General features: G+C 46.8%; 3 protein-coding genes across 3 annotated transcripts; 2 read left to right on the forward strand and 1 right to left on the reverse strand.

Annotated features, from left to right (window-relative positions):
• The first annotated feature begins 1,577 nt into the window (after positions 1-1,577).
• On the forward strand, positions 1,578-3,586 carry LOC125945210 (uncharacterized). The gene is made up of 2 exons (XM_049666822.1): positions 1,578-1,886; positions 2,959-3,586. The coding sequence occupies exons 1-2, from the start codon at positions 1,852-1,854 to the stop codon at positions 3,362-3,364; spliced, it is 441 nt and encodes a 146-aa protein (XP_049522779.1). The 5' UTR covers positions 1,578-1,851; the 3' UTR covers positions 3,365-3,586.
• A 1,784-nt stretch (positions 3,587-5,370) lies between these two features.
• LOC125945036 (uncharacterized) lies at positions 5,371-7,150 on the reverse strand. The gene is made up of 3 exons (XM_049666590.1): positions 6,963-7,150; positions 6,486-6,599; positions 5,371-6,289 (listed from the first exon to the last, which is right to left on the reverse strand). Exons 1-3 carry the CDS (start codon positions 7,148-7,150, stop codon positions 5,371-5,373), a joined length of 1,221 nt encoding a protein of 406 aa, XP_049522547.1.
• An 11,143-nt stretch (positions 7,151-18,293) lies between these two features.
• Positions 18,294-19,156, forward strand: LOC119448329 (gamma-interferon-inducible lysosomal thiol reductase). The gene has a single exon (XM_037711694.2). The coding sequence runs from the start codon at positions 18,427-18,429 to the stop codon at positions 19,105-19,107; it is 681 nt and encodes a 226-aa protein (XP_037567622.1). The 5' UTR covers positions 18,294-18,426; the 3' UTR covers positions 19,108-19,156.
• Positions 19,157-19,506: the final 350 nt, after the last annotated feature.

Here is a 19,506-nt window from a genome sequence, read left to right on the forward strand (position 1 = left end):
GGTTGATTTTATAGGACGAACTTTGTAAACATCCGGGAAGATATTTGGGTGATAGCCAGGGTGTGTCGCTATCGTGCTTTTTGCGCCGTTCACGAAGTGTTTGGACCAGATCCTGCTCGTCTGCGTCGGCATCCACGGCGAGCCGTCGTTCTCACTGAAGAAAACAAGAGGAGTATGGTTGCGAATTCTACGCAGGTCATACTGACGACACAGTGCCCTATGCATGTGGCCGCAAGCAAGAGCGCACATGCAGTAACTGAATGACTTCTTGACGAGACGGTAAACGAGGCAAACACGCCACAAAGCGCTGACGAGAGCGAGCAGTTTCACGGCGGGCGCCACTTGGTGAAGGCATTTGAAGGTTAGATGTTACACGCGCCACCACTACCCCCAAAATCAACGCAAACCGAGTTAACTTACTTCGCTGAAAGTATCACAGAAAAACCCAATTTAACAACTAATTACCGGACTACACGCATGCAAGCAAATCAACAAATGTTCGCATGCAGCCTACAAGAGCATTTGAGGCACAAATTCGCGCGTAAAATCTCGCGCTACGCAAGCTTGCTGTGCAAAACGTGCTCCATACACTTCCAACCGTGGTAAGCACACAAATACAGTTGCAGAACATCAAGCAGCTAGACCTGGCTAGACCTTAAAGCATATAGTTACATTGACACTAGGAAAACGCTGTTTTAACAATTACTTACTTAACTCTTCGAACAGCAACAATCCATCTTTTCAGTCGTTCTTGCTCCCACGGACGGCCTGGAAATCGGTACAATTTCACGCCAGGCTGGCCTTCGTGGCTGTGGCAGATTTTTACGCAGCAGTACCGGCACTTGTTCCTTTTCCGTACGCTTTCAGTCGATGGATCAGAATTAGTCGAGCTGAAGGATGACATTGTCTCGACGCCAGAAAAGACCGAACAGCACCAGCGACGCCGCGCCTACGAATACCCCCGCGCGCTTTGGCCGTCTCATTATTGTTGGCGGCGCTGCGACAGATGGCGCGGCAATCGCAGCAAACGTCACCGATGAGCGGAGCCTTCGTAAAACGAGCAATCGCAGGGAATTGTGGGGCGCGCCGTCTGCTAGCAGCTTCCGGTTCGACGGACGACGCGGCGGCATCGGCGGCATGCCCGGCGCAGGTGTTTTAAATGCAGAGCATTTCTTTAAAGGCCAAGATATAGTCCGGCGTAACGCGCGCGCGCGGCCACGCGCGTCGCGGTTAAGCAACGCCGCTGAAAAGTGCACCATCTACAGTCTGGCGTCACGGCGTAGCCGGCGTGCCCAGCTGCGCCGGGCGCGCTCGGCGCCGCCAGCGCGGAGATAGAACATGTTTTATTTCACGCGGCTGCCGCTAGACCAGAATGCACTGCGCGCTGTAGGGGCAGTGGGCAGAAAGGCAAAATGGCGGCTTGTGGCGCTCGCAGTGAAAGTGCGGCTGTTGTTTTCACAACAACGTCCGTGGACGATGACAGCGCAAGTGAGGATGCACTTATTGAACGCCTGCTGGAAGGAATTCGCAGCCATCCATGTGTGTATGATGTGAAACGAATGGACTACCGCGACACTGAGCGGAAGAACAACGCATGGGAAGCTATACGAAAGCAGTGCGGTCTCGCCACAGGTAAGCTGCATTTCACATTCATATTTAGTTATAGCGGACAGTTGTCGCAGTGTAGCTTGTCCAATTCTTGTCGCCCTTTTTTCTGCGTTGGTTGACCAGTGCCTGAAAATATGGAAGAGGCTGCGAGACCGCTTCAACCGAGAAAGAAACTTAATCGAGCAGACGAAGAGGAGCGGGTCCGGGTATGTAGCCAAGCGCACGTGGGAGTTCCTCTCCGCAATGGAATTTTACAAGGACTGCGGGCGTATGAGACCGTGAGTACTTTAGTGAATACTTTGGGAGTACTTTTGCCACATTTCTCGGTCGCTGCGCGAATGTTACTTACGATCAAGAACCCATTGCCCTTTCGCAGCTTTTTAGCTAGAGGTCGAAGTTTTCGGTGCTTATTTCTGAGAAAATTACGCGGATTTTTTTTTTCACTTACAAAAATTTGCCGTTTACCGGCTGTTATTTTATCCCAATTACCCGATATTTGTAGTTTATTTTTCGTCTTGTGAATGATAGAGCATTTTAAAGCCACCCTCGATTTCGTCCTTCAATTTCTTTTTTTCTACCTTTTTTTTGGGGGGGGGGGCGCGTTGCTGTTTTTGCGATACGGAACACAGGGAACCCTATTTATATAACTTACATCTGCGAATTCTGGCCTACAGCTTTGAAGAAGGTGGCTGATTTTGTCGTCAACGACACTACTGAAACGCGACGGCTATCTCTACGTGTCTCGACACAATCAGTACACGGCTGAGGTAATGAGCAGTGACAGGATTTTTGTTTTATTGCTTGCGCTACAACACGTCATATTCTGACAACCGTTAAACAGTTGCATTGCTTCATCTAGAGGTCGTGTGTCGCGCAGTAAGCTTTAATTTTATTGTGTCAGAATAAAGCCTTTATAACAATGAAATTATCAAGTAAGAACTGTATTGATAGGTGACTTTTAGACATTCAGATGTTTTTATGCTGCTTACGTGGCGATAACATTGGAATTCGAGTTGTCTGCTTTTGTGAAAGCACACTCTTGGCAAGAGTGCTCGCAAATATTTCTAAAGCTTTCTGAATATTTTGAGCTGCTCTTATGACACGATAGTCTATTGACATGTCATTCATGGCAACCACCCATACCAGCACAAAGCATTTGTATGAGTCAAAAGACTATCATATTGCAGTCCCTTGAAGTGTCTGTGACGCGCCAGTTTTACCTGCCCTCAAATGAAGGGTGGGGGAGATATTAAACCTGCGCTGTGGCTCAGAGTAAATGGTTGAAATGCTGACCAGACCACGACATTCAACAATGTTTCTACCTTTCTGTCCCGAATTTTCCTTATTTAGAACCGTATCGAACGTGCGTGCTTCACAAGAAGGAGCGACCAGCCAGGACAGCACGGCGGAGGAGCTGCTGAATACCATGTGCGGCACCGCCAGTGTGTCTCCGTTGCCCTCTGAGGACAGCTTCGACCAGGAGCAAGCAGGCCAAGCGGACCAGTACAGCGTTGAACTGGTTTCTCTACAGGCTGATCGACGCACTTGTGTTGGGACAGTGCCTTCAAGTGTTCAGAAAAAGCGCAAAAAGAATGATGATTTTGACCAGCAGCTTCTGAGCCACCTAAAGGAAAAAATGACAGAAAATGAGGCATTTGGCCTTTCTATCGGTTTGACATTGGACAGGCTGGCCAAGCAAGTAGCAGCTAAGTGCAAAGCACGGTTAATGGAGGTAATTGCAGAGTTTGACATTTAATCTCTTTTAAAAATATGCAGCAGCTACCTTCATTGATCCTGTTAACTCATGTTAAAAGACGGGACAGCAGTACGTAGTTTTTTTTGTCTTATACAATGAGTCTGCAGAAGCACTGTACCATAATTTTTATCCCGTTGCATTTATCAAGAAGCGCGACAGTGCTGTTGTTTACCAAGAGCGTAGTTGCAGCTGTATTGACGTTTGCATTTCTACCCTAAATTAAGCAAGTGTTCATGTGCCTTCAGATTTCATTCAAACCAATTTTTTATAGTAGCATACTTGATTACTTTCCCATTTTTATGAAACGTAGCCATGCTGCTTTATCCCATCAATCTATATGTTGTTTTCTTTGATGGCAGCCTGAATGAGATTACTTTTTTTTTAAAGTTCACTTGTAGTATCTGTGCATGTACTGTGCAGCTTAAGCTAGAGGGTGAAAGTACCTTTGTATACTCACATGTGCTAGTAAAGCAAAGTGCAATCCATACTTTCCTTACACTTGGTTGCAACAGCGTGTTGCATTTCAAAGGAATATATTTGTTTGGCTCGGAAGTACCAGAGCCATTGTAGGCAGGTCTTTTGTACATTTCCTTTGTAAATTTGTGTTCTGAACTAGCGTGAGTGAGATCACACTACGTATTCGTGTGTGCAGACAGCTTGTGTTCTTACTATACGATAAGGCTGCATCATCATGTTGGATTTAAAAGTGTGTACTATGTGCCTTGAAGTGATATATCTGTGACAGCAATTTTTAAACATATTTTTACTCATGTGTACCTGCTAGGGTAATTCACAATACATTTTGACGCTCATATCTGCAGGTGTAGCTATTTTCCTTGCACTTGGCTGCAGCCGCATGCGGTATTTTAAATAGTACAATGCTCATTGTGTCTTGAAGTGACAAATATATTATAGTAACGTCTTTTTACACATGCTTTGTACGGAACTAACGCAATTCAGATCACTTTTATATATTCGCAAGCGTACTTTGCTTGCATTTTCATATGCAAGGCTGCATGTTGTAACGAGTGCAATACATATATGTGTCTGTGTTTTCAAGTGACAGAGCTATTCTAGTCAGGGTTCTAATACATTTCCTTTTTACATGTTTTGTACTGAACGAACACGATAAGATTATTTTTACATACTCTCGTGTGCAGTTTGCTCGTATTGTCCTGTATAAGGCTGCAGTGTCATGTTAGATCTAAAGGAGGGCAATATGTTTAGAATGACAAAAAGTATAGCTAGTCATCAGAGATTCATCGCAGCAAAAGATGAGGCGGGGCAGACACAGGCACAAGAGAAGAGAAAACGATTGAACGTCGTACATGTCTTTACACTGCGTTTGATCTGTCATTTTCTCTTGTGTCTGTGTCTGCACGCCCAACCTTTTTCTTCGATGAGGGCAGTATATTGCTCTTTTGGCCTTGGAATGAGGAGCCTATCCTAGTCAGGTTATTTTGTTGATTTGTTTTGAAAAGTGTGGTGCAGCATGAGCCCAATTTAGATTGTTTGCATTCGCAGTTTCTATTTTATCACCCATTGCTTTACGATTACCTACCTGTCTGAAAACTTGCTACGAGTATTTCGTTAATGCTATACATGGAAACTAAGCCTTGTCATGTGCTGTGCACACCACCAGTCATTCCACTGTTGTAATGCTTAAAAATCAATAAAGATGAAGCCTACAGTATTCGAAGTTTATTTATTTTAAAGATACTGTATATGTTTGAGCAAGTAAACCAAGCAGCTCGGGTTACTAGATACATATCTTTACACAGCAGCAATGTACACTAAAACATAAAAGAACACAAGATCGGCCAGAATATAAAAGTGATTTAGCAGCGCTAAAGCAATAAAAGTAAACATCACGAAAGCACACAATACAGATACAAATTAACGTTGTCACATACTATTATTGCAACTGTTGACAGCCTCGTGCAAGATTTATACCAAATGGAGGCAAAACAACAATAGCACAGGTGCAGAAAACATCCAGGAGTCACTCAGTTCCGCCTAATCACTTTAACCTGCCATGGCACAGAGCCTGCTGCAGACAAGAAGTAATTTGAAATGTCATCTCTGAGTGACATGGCTGTAGGAGAAGATCGATTACTGCTAGACACTGCAGTCGCTCCAACCGGTGTGATGGCATGCCTCCAATACCCATCCTGTATTTCCTCGCCACACACTGTGTCACCATAGCCTGCAGGACAGTACGCCGAATCTACCATCAAGAAGTTGTGCAAGCACACTGCTGCCTTCACCATGTCAGTGAGGAGTTCAGGCTGTCCCGTGACAGTGCCTAGAAAAGCCCTCCACCGCGACACAAGGATTCCAAATGCGTTCTCCACGCACCTTCTCGCCCTTGATAGACGATAATTAAAAATTATTTTCCTTTCGTCCAACTGCCTTCCTGGGTACGGACACATTAGATATGTGCGCAACGGAAATGCTGCGTCACCTACCATAAAAACTGGCCACCCATTGACTGCTGTAGGGAGCTCCAAACTTCCATGCTCAAAAACTTCTCTAATAGAGCTGTCATTAAAGAAAGCACCATCTGAAGTCCTTCCTTGGGCCCCGACTTCGACAAGAGTAAACCGGTAGTCTGCATCAGCCACGGCAAGCAGAACAATGGAGTAGAAGCCTTTATAGTTGAAATAATCTGACCCGCTGTTATCAGGGCACTGAATTGCAAAGTGCTTGCCATCTATGCTTCCGACTACATTTGGAAAATTCCACTTTGAGCTATATGCCCGGCGAATTTTGACCCAATCAGCAGCTGCTGGGGGCTTCAGGACGAGCGGCGATAGGCAGTCCCATATCGCCGCTAGCGTTTCTTTTAAAATTCCAGCAACCGTTGTAGCGTGCATACAGTAGCTCATTGCGATGTCTTGCATTGAGGCACCTGTTGCCAGAAACCTGGAAAATCACCAATAGCAAAATAAGTTCACAAAATATGTGATGAAAACTTTCTCGAATGTTTAGTTACAATAATCACTTCAACGCCTTATGCATTAAAATTTATAAAACTTCAATAAAAGGGAACAGTGCGCAATAAAAAAAGATTACAGATAGGAATTGCTATGCTGAGGTGGCGTCAGAACAATGAACTCACCTTAAAGTCACTGCCAGCCTTTCCGCAGGGCGTATCGGTCTCCTGTGGTTAGGCGCCTGCAGTATTCTCTCGTACACTAAGCTCAACAGGTGATCGAACTTCGCCTTGGTCATTCTGCGAAAGCAAGTGTTTTGTGTGAGTCACAATGTTTACATTTATCGCCCCCAATCTTCCACTGCGGGGTATAATGATAGCTGTAGTAGAGGGCTCCGCATTAATTTCGAGCATATGCATTACAACGCATGCATTAAAACGCAATCCACGTGGGCGTTTTTTTTATTTCGCCACCACCGAAATGCAGCCCCCACGACCGGGAGCAGAACGCATCGGAGCCATCTGCAAACCTGCCGACACGATTTTTTTTAGCGTTTCCCGCGTTATAACAATGACACTTTTCAACACACATGCAGGTCACAATGAAAGGCCCATCGCGGATAATGCAGAGACAGGTGTTAAACAAACAGTATTATCCCTTACCTGAAATACTTAAAGTGGTACTCAGGGTCCACTTGGCGGAGCTCCTGCACCAGCTGGTGGTAGTCGCCGAGTTGAGGGCGCTTGTCAAAAAGCTCTCGTATGTACATGGTCCGCTTCCGTTTTTTGCGTAGCCGACGCACTAGCAATATGAGTTCGATATTCTGGCTGTGAGGGCGAGTTAACGTCATGCCGTAAATGCAGTCAAACCAGGGCTAGGTCAGCTGGTATACCCCCCGGGTAAACGATGTTTGCGTCACTAGCGCCAATTTGTCCCCTGGTGTTTAGTAGGCCAAACTGTGAAACCAATAAACAATAAAAACATTGCTGATGCTGCTATGGCAACGCTTTTGTTGATGAGAGAGGAGGAAACGCCGAGCTGCTTGTCGTCTGCTATGCGCTCGACGAGCGCGCGACCGCTTTGTGAGACGCAAGCGGAAAAGAGCACCGCTTGCATCTTTTTTAGATTGTGTTGCTGCTGCATATACTGTTTTCTACAGCTTTCGGTCGCTAATTTTCTCGGACGTTGAGCACGTCCACGAAACATTTGTTAGGAAATATTTCTCAGTTAAAATGCACGCGAGCTAGCAAGCTCGAAGCGTGACAATTTTGTTTGAGCAAGAAAATTGAGTAGTCGGAAAATGTGGTGTATTCACTGATTTTATTAGCAACGTATTGCAAACGATACAACTCAATACATACCACAATAGCACAGAGCTGTGTAATTCGTACAGTAAATACAAATGTTGGCATCTGTATTGATTACACAAACATAAGAGAAGTCTTCACACACTTCATCGTATATAGATTATCGCTGCAGGGGTCACCACGTTCATTGGCTGTACACAGTACAATTCACCACAAACGAAGGTTCATAGTAACACGTTCGTGAATAATGAACTGATCATGCAGAGCAGGTGACGAGGACGTTGAGCCCAACATTGCCAGCTCCTTTTTCTTTTTCCATCTTCTGGAAATAAGGGGGAAATGAGCAGCATTTTAGGTCACATGTTTTAAACAAGTCTCAGCACTTTTTTCGCAAAATGGCGCTTCCAACTTATGCGGGTCAGCTTCGATTGTGTATCTTTGCATGACTTCAACTAAAAATATTCCTCTAAGAGACATTAAGCTTTGCTCAAAGTTTCATTGCTATTGTACAATTACGTAACATTTTTAGCATTGGTGTTGTCTCATTAGCTGGCTAGGAACATTGTAGTATTGCAGTTTCTTTTTTTTAATTTACTTTCGCTTTACCATTGCCTACACAGCCCACAAGAGGTAATTAAGTCAAAATAATTTAAAGCTGCTCTGCGCCGGCACGCGCACACCTGCTCCTGTAAAATTTCTACTATACAACGAAAATTATGGAGATCGTTGCAGCGTGTACCCAAGACTTAGCTTCGTCGTATTGAATTGTGCGATTTTACGTACCACGATGCGTGCGTGAGACACGCCGTAATAACCGACTGCGAAATATTTCGACCATCGGCGGCGTGCGTTAACTTCGGCCCTATCGAAACTCAATTTATTTCTGCGACCTCGTGTTTCAAAGTGTAACGCCATGTCCGATAAGCGACAACGGCGGGCGACAGATATGCCGCTTACAGCAAGGCCAAGTGGGCTGCGTCTTCTTACGAGCGTGAATTCTGTCGTTGTGAAAAGAAGATATTCGCATCTTTCGCTGCGTCAGGAAGCTGGAAAATATTCGCAGCGTTAGCTACACCAGCAGTTTGGAACACCCTTTACCACGCATGATCATCGAATATTAAGTAAAAACGAAAAGAACGCAATTCCCTGGAGCACGCGCAACAAATTTCGCGGCTTAACGTCACACGAAGCCGTAGCAGACGACATGAAAAAAGAAAGAAGCGCTCCGTGCTGTTCACTTTTGCGCCGTATCTTGCATACTAGTTCTACACAAAGCAAGAATGCACGCCGCCTGCCTTAATGCCCAAAATCAACAAGTCGGCCTTTGCATACCTACAACCTGGACGACGCTCTTTTGGCCGGCAGGGTGGTCTTGAGCCGAACCAGCCGTGGCTTCTGTGGCTTCTGCCCGGGAGGGTCCTGGAAGATAGGGTAGAAATCGGTCTCGGTTAAGGAGGTAGCGAAGGAAGGCAGTTGTACATTAAGCTGGTTGCATGAAATCCAATGTAAAGGACACACCTTGAATTCATGCTTAAATATGGAACGTGAATTATGTATCAAGCGATAAGGCGCGTGAAAACGAACTACAAATGCGCACACATTCGCAACCGCTAATAAATTGTTTTTCTTACCCTCGTCGATCGGGGACCCCACTTCCACTGCAGCAGTGGGAACAGCCGTCCACAGGAGTCGTGTTTTGGCAGGGTCGGCGTAGGCATTTTCAGCGAAGTGGTCCGAGCAGAGGCGGTAGCCGTTGTACATTTGCTCCCGTGCGAGTCCCTCAAGATCTGCTCTTTGGGCGTAATTCCGCCATACGTCACACCTAGGAAATGAAACAGGTACCACCATGAATATCAATAAACAACACATAAAAGCGACACTAATATATAGAGTGCTAAAAAGCGAGAAAATATGTCACGAGTTCAAAAGTGAAGCGAAGCTCGCCCTTAGCGCAGGTAACATGAACTTCTCGTGACACGGAATGTAAGCAGTCGCTCGTACGTAATTATTTTGGGGGCTTCTTTCTTAAACATTCAAATGTGGTAATGTCACCCCAAGGAACTGCTCGTCGGAATGCTCTGAAGCCGAGCCAGTTCGTCGAATAAGCGCGTTCGGCGAACATATATATACTTTGCAAGATTTCTTCGCGAAGAAAAAAAATGCAGGTCCACCGCTAAAAAAACCAATACCGAAGCGAAATTTCCGTTTGAGCGTCAGCTGGCATCAACCGGCTCACCAGAAACTGTCCACAAGTAGCTTTACATGCTTACAACGTTACTGAAAAATGCGCAGTGCCAGGAAAAAGAATGACTGTAAAGCAAGGGCAGAAATGTTTCGGTTCGCTCTGTGGCCGTTTTGATAAGCACAGCACATGATTCTTCGTACCGAAAAAATGTGTGCTTACCTTTCGTCCGCTGGGAAGCGGAAAAATTTGGCTGCGCTGTTCCTTCCCGAGTTGCGGCACCAAAGAGCAGTACAACACGCCTTGTGTCCTGTGCCTAGTTTCGCCGACATTTTCAGATGTTCGCACTCACAAACACCAAAATTGTCGCTTTCCTGCAATTCTAAAAAGTTTCACACGTGGACAGCGAAAAGGGCTGGAGCAGACGAACGGAATGGCAGCAGACGAGATAAGAGCGAGAGCGCCGCCCTTCGGCGCAACGAAGGCCGAGTCTGGATAAATATATAGGGTGTTAAAAAAACGAAAATGGCCAAGGACATATTTTTTTCAACACATAATTGCATAACTTAACTTTATTCATGCGTAGGTTGGAAAGGTAGGGCCACACATGCAAAAGTTGCTGAATTTTCGCTTCCTACCAAAACAATGGCGGACGCTTTATTTCAGATACCGAAACTAGTCGAAGTGTCCGGCCCCTGGTCAAACAGCGCACAGAGCGAGAAAAAGCGCGCGCAAACTCGGACGGCGCGGGCACATTCTGTCACAAAGCGAGAATGCGCATGCGCCATCGAAACAGCTGATCGCGCGGCCGTGATGTAGCGCTCCCAGACACAGAGATGGCGCTAGCAGCGCGCGTTGCGCGCGCTGAACTGTAGAGGAGGCAAATTTTGCACAGGCTGGCGTGGCTGGCGTAGCGTATCCGACTTCGCCTGCCGCGGCCTGGCGCGCCGAAAACGCCGGCTATATCTTGGCCTTTAGCACCGGAATAGATGCCCTCTCCCTTTGCGACTGCAGGTTCTATGTAAATCTGTACAAACTGTTCCAGATTCTAGTCACCCTTCCAGTGACCACTGCCAGCGCAGAGAGAATATTTTTAACAAGAGTTTAATAAAAGCCTACTTGCGCTCTACAATGTCTGTCGAACGCATGGTTAGACTGGTGCTTCTATACACCCACAGAGACGTCGGCATCAACGTGTCCGAAGTCATTGACCGCTTCGCTCAACTTCCCCGCCGAGAGAAGTTTGTCCTTTAGATAGCGAAGCAGCAAAAATCAATGCAAGTAAAGAGCTCTGTTCTTTCAGGTCCATAATCTCGTAATTATGAAAACGTATGAGTGTTCGTTAGCTTTTAAAACCGCAGACATTTTAGCCGTTTATTCTAGCAGTTAGCATCATGATCAAAATTATCATGCGAATACGATAATTACGAGGACATCAATAACCAATTTTGACCGACCTTGCTCATTGAAAGCCCGGCCCACGTGGCGTTTACCGAAAACACACTCGGATATTGGGTAGTATAACTTGCCGCATCATCTGTGGCTTTAGTTTGGCTTTTTCTTTCCTTTTTTAGCTACCTGCTTTTACTTCTTTTTTGAACCGAAGCAATACCCAGTTTAATTTTGGGTGCAGAATATTTGTTGCTGCTGTGCATTCAGTTAAATTACACATTTTCGTACTGATTTCTGCATTATTCCTCTATTATTCTACCCACATGGCGCTGTCGCGACCGCCGCATGGCCCGAATACATAACACGGTTTCTGCGATCATAGTTTTGTTCTAGCATAGATCATCTGTCTTTCTGTACGCAAAGTTTACTATCTCTGACTCCGCCACGTGTTTATTTGTCTTGTTTGACGCATAATATACAGTGACGTTTGCTTAAATACGTAGATTAATTGGAGACTTAGACGTATATTTAAATATCTCGTTGCGAGGTGTTGTGTATACATGCAAGCAGTGAACTTTGTTTCCAGCGACTCGTTTTTGCCCTTTAGCGAGTTGTATCTTCGCATTTGTATATTCCATTCTATCTTCGCATTTCTAATGTATATTTTGCAGAACTCCTACATTTATGTGACTTCCACAGATAGGAAGATGAGAGGATTGCCCTTCGGACGGCTTTGGGGCACTTAGACGACAGGCCTTTTCCGGAGGAAACGATTTTGGGCGCGTGGCCTCGTGCGTCTGCTGTGTGGAGGGCTACAAAGGCGCGGCTGTGTTTTTTGAAGTGCGCAAGCCTGTATGACCGCCTGTGACGAAACTCAGCGATGAACGCTTAACTTTAAATGTGCAACGTGTGAACTGTGAACTTCTCTCTTCCTTCTCTTTCAATCCCTTCTCCCCCTTCCCGCGTGCAGGGTACCCTACCGGGCTCAGCATAGTTAACCTCCCTGCCTTTCCCTTATGTCTTCTCTCTCTCTCTCTCTCTCCTACTTTTTATTTGTACTCACTGTTGCGAGTATAATCTCGGTGTAATTACAATACACGACCGGTAACACCTGCTCCTGCGCAATCTATTGTAACGACGGACAGCGTCATTGAGGTTTTTTTTTTCCTGGCTGTTGCATATGTTCAAAAATGTAAACAAGGTTCTTGAATGACGAAGATTCATCAAAATATTTGTCCTCAACTTATTCATTTCATGGCCTTTACGTTCTTCATATCAGCTGTATACACTGCTTTGCTGGTTTCGAACTGATATAGTTCTAATGTCTGTGTGATATTTTCTTTCCTTATTAAATAGACAAAAAAATAAACGCGGCCGCATTGATATCAGTTATTTCTGCCACAATTTTTAGGACATCCGAATATATTCTTTTATGAAAAAATACATATTTTACTTGACAGTGCGTAGCGTTCAATAATTCGTTTGCAGCATCTAATATACAATGGCATTAGCAATGCAGTTATTATTCATGTATTTGATCCCTCGACAACTTCTATAAGGAGGAGGCCGCGCTGCAACCTGAGCACCCCCCCCCCCCCCCCCGAACAAAATTTCTGGCTACGCCACTGCACAGGACGTATTGCTTCAGCTAAAATACCAGACCGTAGACGACACTTCAAGCTCCACCAAGGCAATTCTCGGCCTCGATATTAAAAAGGCCTTTGACAACATTAAACACGAAGCTATTTTAAAAGGAGTTGGAACATTAGGACTCGGTCAAAGTACCCACAATTACATTCGAGATTCTCTTACGGGCAGACGTGTTGTCGTCGGCTACGTGGATTCGCCGGAATTTGAGACGGGCCCGACGGGTACGCCTCAAGGCTCAGTCATATCACTATTACTCTTTAATTTATTTTTACTCGAGCTACCCGAGAAATTAACAGAAGTAGAAGGATTATATCACAGTCTCTACGCGGATGACATCACCCTCTGCGTTACCGGGGGAGGTTGTGACAGTCACGTCGAGTGAACGCTACAGGCGGGAGTCGATGCGGTGCAGGAGTACTTGCGAGGAACGGGACTCGAGTGCTCGGCGGCCAAGTCCAAACTGTTACTCTAGAAACCCACGAGCAGAGGTCGCGAAACCCTGCGTGAAGAGGAACCGTAATACTAAAAAACATGCGTTATCTCGGAAGACGGTACTCCCAAACCGCACGTAGACAAAATTAAAATCCTAGGGTTACACCTGCAGGTAAACGGATATAACGGAGAGACGGTGCGCAGACTCCGTCGTTCGGTAGACGACACGATTCGACTCTTGCATCGCATCACAAATAGACGCAACGGTATGCGCGAACACTGCGCGATCCGTCTCGTGCAGGCGTACGCGACAAGTCGCATATCGTACATCGCCCCCTTCCTCAAGTGGATAGAGTCGGAAAAAAAATCGAGTGCATGATACGAAAGGCTTTCAAGAGGGCGGGCAGCAATGAACGCGAGCACCGAGAAGTTTCTCTAGCTCGGAGTTCACAACTCACTCGACCAATTACGTCATGCGCCTACGTCAACGTCGTGCGCCTTAAGTCACTGGAGGCGTACGACGTTGCGCAATGCGAACGATTATCCAAGTCAACGACGGGTCGACGGATCGTCGAGTTACTCGGCATCACGTACCACACTCAGCATGGAGAAAAAAAACGGCGGTTCCGGCATCGGCCCGCGACCGTCTGATCGTCCCGCTGCTTCCCAAGAACATGCATCCGACGCATCACGTCGGGCGACGCAACAAACGCGCAACAAGAAGTTTGGTAAGAGTAACGAGGCGGTGTACGTAGACGCCGCGCGATATGGCGATGGAAGAAGCACACACGCGATCGCAGTGCCGCGGTGACCACGGGACACACAGAGGAGGTAGAAGAAGCCGCGATAGCCTTAGCACTCGACACGGTGCAGAACGCTACGATCGTGATCAGCGACTCACAGGCGGCAGTCCTAAGCTTCGCGCGCGGCCGCGTCTCGCGGGAAGCGGCCCGCATACTCCAAATCTGTGAGGACGGGGACTCGACGTCACCCTCGCAACCACAGAATTTTACGGTCTTCCTCCTCTGGACCCCGGCACACACCGACGTGCCGCTCGCGGGCAACGAGGAGGCGGCCCACGACGCGGCTCGAGGCCTCACTTGCCGAGCCGTGGCAGATTACATGGCCGCCGCCTCCGCCCCCGAGTGCGGGGCGTCGGATCTGCCGGATCGAGACACTACGACAGACACGTTGCAACAATCACAATGGCTGTGGGGCTATCGCCTGACCACGTTCAGAGACCTAACCCAACACTACAGACTCGAATAACGCAAATTCCCGCCATCGCACGTTAAATTAAACAGGAAAGAGGCATTAAACTTACGCTTACTGAAAACACACAGTTACCCTAGCCCGGCAGTCTTACGCCCTTGTTAGCCGAGCTTATACCCGACTGATGCGTGAAGAGCGTGCGGACAAAGAGCAACGCTGCGGCACATGCTCAGGGAATGTGCCGCCAACAACGGTACTGAAACCGCCTCCGTTCGCGACGCGCCCATAACGGCAGGGGTTACCAGATTAAAGGAAGCCTCGAGCTCGCTCATTCTCGCGGTTTCCCCGGCTGCTGGGGCCGCCGGGGACCTTCTCTGTCGGCGTCGCCGCCGCTGGGAGGCGGCCTTGAAAAGTTCGGAGCTGGAAGACCAGCTCTGGGCATTCCGGCAAGCCGAAGATGCCACCCCAGTGCAAGGACTTCGAGCCGACACCTGAGGCCACTAAAAACAAAGTGCCATTTCTTTCAATAAAGTTTATTTCTTTTTCAACGAGAAGCTCAACTTTACCAATGATCAGAAGTGTCTCAAAGTGAACACAGGAACGTCGTAACATATTTTGATACGTAATCTCTAATACTCTATAATCCTATATAGCTAGTCTGGAATAAAATACTTTAGAATTGCAAAACAGAAATGTAGGCAGAAAAGCGTACAAGGAAAGACAATTCCACCAGCAGGGCGCCGGCATCCCTGTAGAGATACGGCGTTTGTAACAATTAATGAAATCCTACAATCACCTATTTCTGGTCGAAATTCCAGAAGCAGATTTCTCATCCCTTTAACGATCATTTGAGCGTATAGCGATTATTCTAACGTGACTAAAAACTTCAAACTGCCTGTTGCTTCCGTTTGTGTGTCTCTACAAAAACTACCAAATATGCGATTGTATACACGTAACGGGCAAAAATAACGTAACAAGTATATTCCAATTTTTATTATTTTCGTGCGTCGTCAGTGCTCCTAGCGGCGCCCCGCTTCCGTTAACACTAGGAACAGCAGTGCGCGAGCACTAGGGGGTAAGGAAGGAATAAAATCAGTCAAAATGAATCCCTTGCATTGTACCTGAGCTGTTTAATTTGGTTATGTGCAGGACTTTGCTCTCGTTCATTGCTTCACTGAATAAACTGAAATCTGAAATGAGTGATGAGCCCAATAGCAGCTTGCGAAGCGAGGCCGGGAACGAGGCCTGTATATTTTTTATAGTTACTCAATTCTCAAAACTGTTTCTACTGCCAGCATCCAGAAAAAAAATTAAATTATGGGGTTTTACGTGCCAAAACCAGTTCTGATTATGAGGCACGCCGTAGTGGGGGACTCCGGAAATTTGGACCACCTGGGGTTCTTTAACGTGCACCTAAATCTAAGTACACGGGTGTTTTCGCATTTCGCCCCCATCGAAATGCGGCCGCCGTGGCCGGGATTCGATCCCGCGACCTCGTGCTCAGCAGCCTAACACCATAGCCACTGAGCAACCGCGGCTGGTGCCAGCATCCAGAAACCAGAACCCTTCTACAAAAAGCATTCGGTTGTCTGTTTCCTGTTGCCCTGATCTGCTTGTGCTTGTGATATATCCTAATCATACCCGCCACGGTGGTTCTGACAGCTAAGGTGTTGCACTCCTGAGCACGAGATCGCGGGATCGAATCCCAGCCGTGGCGGCCGCATTTCGATGGAGGCGAAATGCAAAAACGCCGGTGTGCTTGCGTAGTAGAGCACGTTAAAGAACACCAGGTGGTCAAAATTAATCCGGAGCCCTCCACTACAGCGTGCCTCATAATCAGAACTGGTTTTGGCACGTAAAAACCCGTAAAAATATCCTTCTAATCATTGCACCCTTTCTAACAGCGCGATTCCGCAGAAATACACAATCTTGTCAGCGCTCTAGGGCGTGCAACTTTTCCAAGATTCCATGCTGGTTTAAATGTCTGCTTTTATTTTGTTTTACTTTGTTCCGGTTTCACTTAACTCGGATGGAATTGAAAGCGAAAACGCTGACCTTCAGCCCCCAACAGCGACAGTCGAAGTGGGTTATTACAGGGCGGGAAACAAGGTTTCGCAGGCTTCCTGGAAGACGGCCGGATGACATGTGGTTTCTGCACCTGCTGACTCGCAGGAAGAATCAAGATAAACAGGCGACCTGACACGGCAACGCAACAATTCCGAAAACACAATACAAATGACATTTGTCTTCCGTATGCATTGTTCTCTTCGGTACTATTCCTGTCGTTGCGCTCTGTATTGACCTTCTTATGGTCAGCCTCTCGAATCCGGTAGAGCCCTCGCGCTAGCGCCGCTGCATAAGCTAAGTCTCCAAACTAACTAATAATCACAGTATCATTCAGTGTACGCGCCAACGGCCAGTTTATCATGGAAGTGATTGGGAAGTGAGTGAAATATTTATTGTGCAAAGGCCCTCCATTCTAGTTAAGGAGGTTTTCGCATGCATTTCGTACGTCATATGGAAAACCACATAACTATCTGGTGACAAGCATAAGCATCCGAAATTGTACCAGACATTTCTTCTTTATGTTTCGCAATACTGGGCCAGATGCGGTCTTATACATGAGTGCAACTGCGTCTGAGTATTAAATATGGCTGATTGATGTGTTTTAACTTCCGAGGAACAATACATCTGGGCTTTCAAGGGACAGTTTGTTGAATCTCATGGGAATACTTTTGAGTGTGTTCTTCAAGCTCAGCTAAAATCTTAATACTTCGCCAATTTTCACCCAATCGAAATGCGACCACCGGGAATGTTACCGCTAAGTAGGTTTCTCAAATAGTGAATCGCCTGCGCTATCAGGAACGTCTGAGCCGTCAGCCCACTGATAATGACAATTTATCAAACACCGCCTCTAAACGATTTGCAGTAAAAGTAATCCATAAACCCTGCTTCATAATCGTAAAACCTGTTTAAGAACGCTTAATAGTCAATTCTTCTAGGTAGCTAGAAAGTCAGAAATACACGCGCTATTAGAGCGCCTTCAAGGGAGACAATCCAGAAATAGTCCACATTAGCCACTAATGCACGAAAGAGTCGTTTGTCGACACTCTCAGGCCCATGCGAAGCTGCCATTGAACATTACGATTTTAATTGTAGTGATAGGACAGATTAGATGAATAAATTAATTTAGGGAACAGCGCGAGAAGACTGCACACCATCGCACAACAAAAGCGCATACTAACAACAGCCTAAAACACAACTAACAATAAATGCACCAACAAGCTTAACCCGCCGGGGTAGCTCAGTCAGCTAAGGCGTTGCGCTGCTGAGCACGAGGTTGCGGGATCGTATCCCGGGCCCGGCGGCCACATTTCTATGGAGGCGAAATGCAAAATTGCCCGTGTGCTTGCGTTGTAGTGCACGTTAAAGAACCCCAGGTGGTCAAAATTAATCCGGAGCCCTCCACTACGGCGTGCCTCATAATCAGAACTGGTTTTGGCACGTAAAACCCCAGGAAGAAGAAGAAAACAAGACCAACAAGCTTAGTTTCCAAACTATCTTCAATGTACAAAGCATACGTACGAAAGACACGAGACTAACGCATAATGAAATATTTTTGTCTAAACTTCCGGTTCTTATTAGTGAACACAAGTTTGTGATTCCCGTCGAAATATACTGCAGGGAAGCAAAGAGTGCCAGTTTACACGGTGTAAAAGCTGATACGCGCGAACTGATACGAATATACGACCGCTTATCTCTCGTCTGTGTAGGCTTCGGCGTTCCCAAATCCGAAGACGAACAACGTTTCAGCGCATCACGTGAGCACTGATAGCGGGAGGCCACTTCTCTTAAGTAGCCAAACGTCTCTCAGACCAGCAATGCCCGAGCTCCATCTGGCAGTTTCACCCAGTTCAGCAGCAGCATCTTGGGTTTGTCGAAAGCTCAGACATGAAGTACTCGAGTGTCGTCATCGTAGCGTCGGCAGTGTTGACGGTCTGTGCAGTGTCTCCGCCACAGCTTTTGGGAGGACCAGCGCATGCCGCATCTCCGATCAACGTCACTCTTTTCTACGAAGGCCTCTGTCCCGGCTGCCACCGCTTCGTCCTGCAGCAGCTTTGGCCCACTTACGGCAAGCTGGAAGACTACATCGCCCTGGACCTGATTCCTTTCGGCAACGCCCACATGAAGGTTGACAACGGCACGGTTACTTTCACTTGCCAGCACGGTTTCAGAGAATGCTATGTGAACGCAGTGCAGACTTGTGCCGTAGAGTACGTGTACCCGACCAGAAAGCTGCTGGATTTCATCGCCTGCATGTTCCTTCGAGACGATCCCGCGCAGGCAGGTGAGCCTTGCGCGCAGAAAGTGGACACGGACTGGCCCGTCCTGGACACTTGCAGCCGAGGACCGGAGGGCACTGAGCTACTGTACGAGATGGGCAATCGAACGCGCGGGCACCAGCCGACCATCGACTATGTTCCCTGGGTTGAGATCAATGGCGTGCACAACGAAACGATTGCCAAAAGAGCAAGTGAGGATCTGTTCGGCTTGCTGTGCGAGCTTCTAGAGCCCCAGAAACCACACGTGTGCCAGAATGCTGGAAGCGTGAACGAGTACTGTTTCTCCTAAAGCTTCTTTTGTAAACAAACCGCTATAAACCTTGCTTCCTTGTTTCACATATTTTGTGTTGTTCTATTTGTCATGCCCACATTAGCATTTGCAGAATACGCGCGCTCCAATGAAAGCAGCCGCTCGCGATTGAGCAAAGCAATACTGTTTTCTCACCCGTGATCAGATGTAGCGTTTACCATTTTCCATAACGGCATTTGAGGAAGTGCTCTAATATTCCGGTAATTTAAAAACTCTCGTTGACGGCTAATCTAAATATAATACGATTAAGTAAATGTGATACGAATATGTAAGCTGTACAGTCTGTTTCACACTTAGGGGAAATCTCGGAGCGCATTGCATCGCGATGCGGCGAGCGCTGGAGTTAGGGGCCGGAAGCAGCTCGCGCAGGCGCAGACG

The sequence above is a fragment of the Dermacentor silvarum genome, chromosome 4, assembly GCF_013339745.2.
Source record: "Dermacentor silvarum isolate Dsil-2018 chromosome 4, BIME_Dsil_1.4, whole genome shotgun sequence".
Lineage (NCBI taxonomy): Eukaryota > Metazoa > Arthropoda > Arachnida > Ixodida > Ixodidae > Dermacentor > Dermacentor silvarum.

Bases quoted from the DNA above. Each gene is read 5' to 3' on its own strand.
- LOC125945210 (XM_049666822.1), top strand. From the start codon at position 1,852: ATGGAATTTTACAAGGACTGCGGGCGTATGAGACC. The intron at 1,887-2,958 runs GTGAGTACTTTA...TTCCTTATTTAG, and splicing joins GACTGCGGGCGTATGAGACC to AACCGTATCGAACGTGCGTG.
- LOC125945036 (XM_049666590.1), bottom strand. From the start codon at position 7,150: ATGACGTTAACTCGCCCTCACAGCCAGAATATCGAACTCATATTGCTA. The intron at 6,600-6,962 runs GTAAGGGATAAT...TTGCTTTCGCAG, and splicing joins TACCACTTTAAGTATTTCAG to AATGACCAAGGCGAAGTTCG. The intron at 6,290-6,485 runs GTGAGTTCATTG...GTGATTTTCCAG, and splicing joins AGGCTGGCAGTGACTTTAAG to GTTTCTGGCAACAGGTGCCT.
- LOC119448329 (XM_037711694.2), top strand. From the start codon at position 18,427: ATGAAGTACTCGAGTGTCGTCATCGTAGCGTCGGCAGTGTTGACGGTC.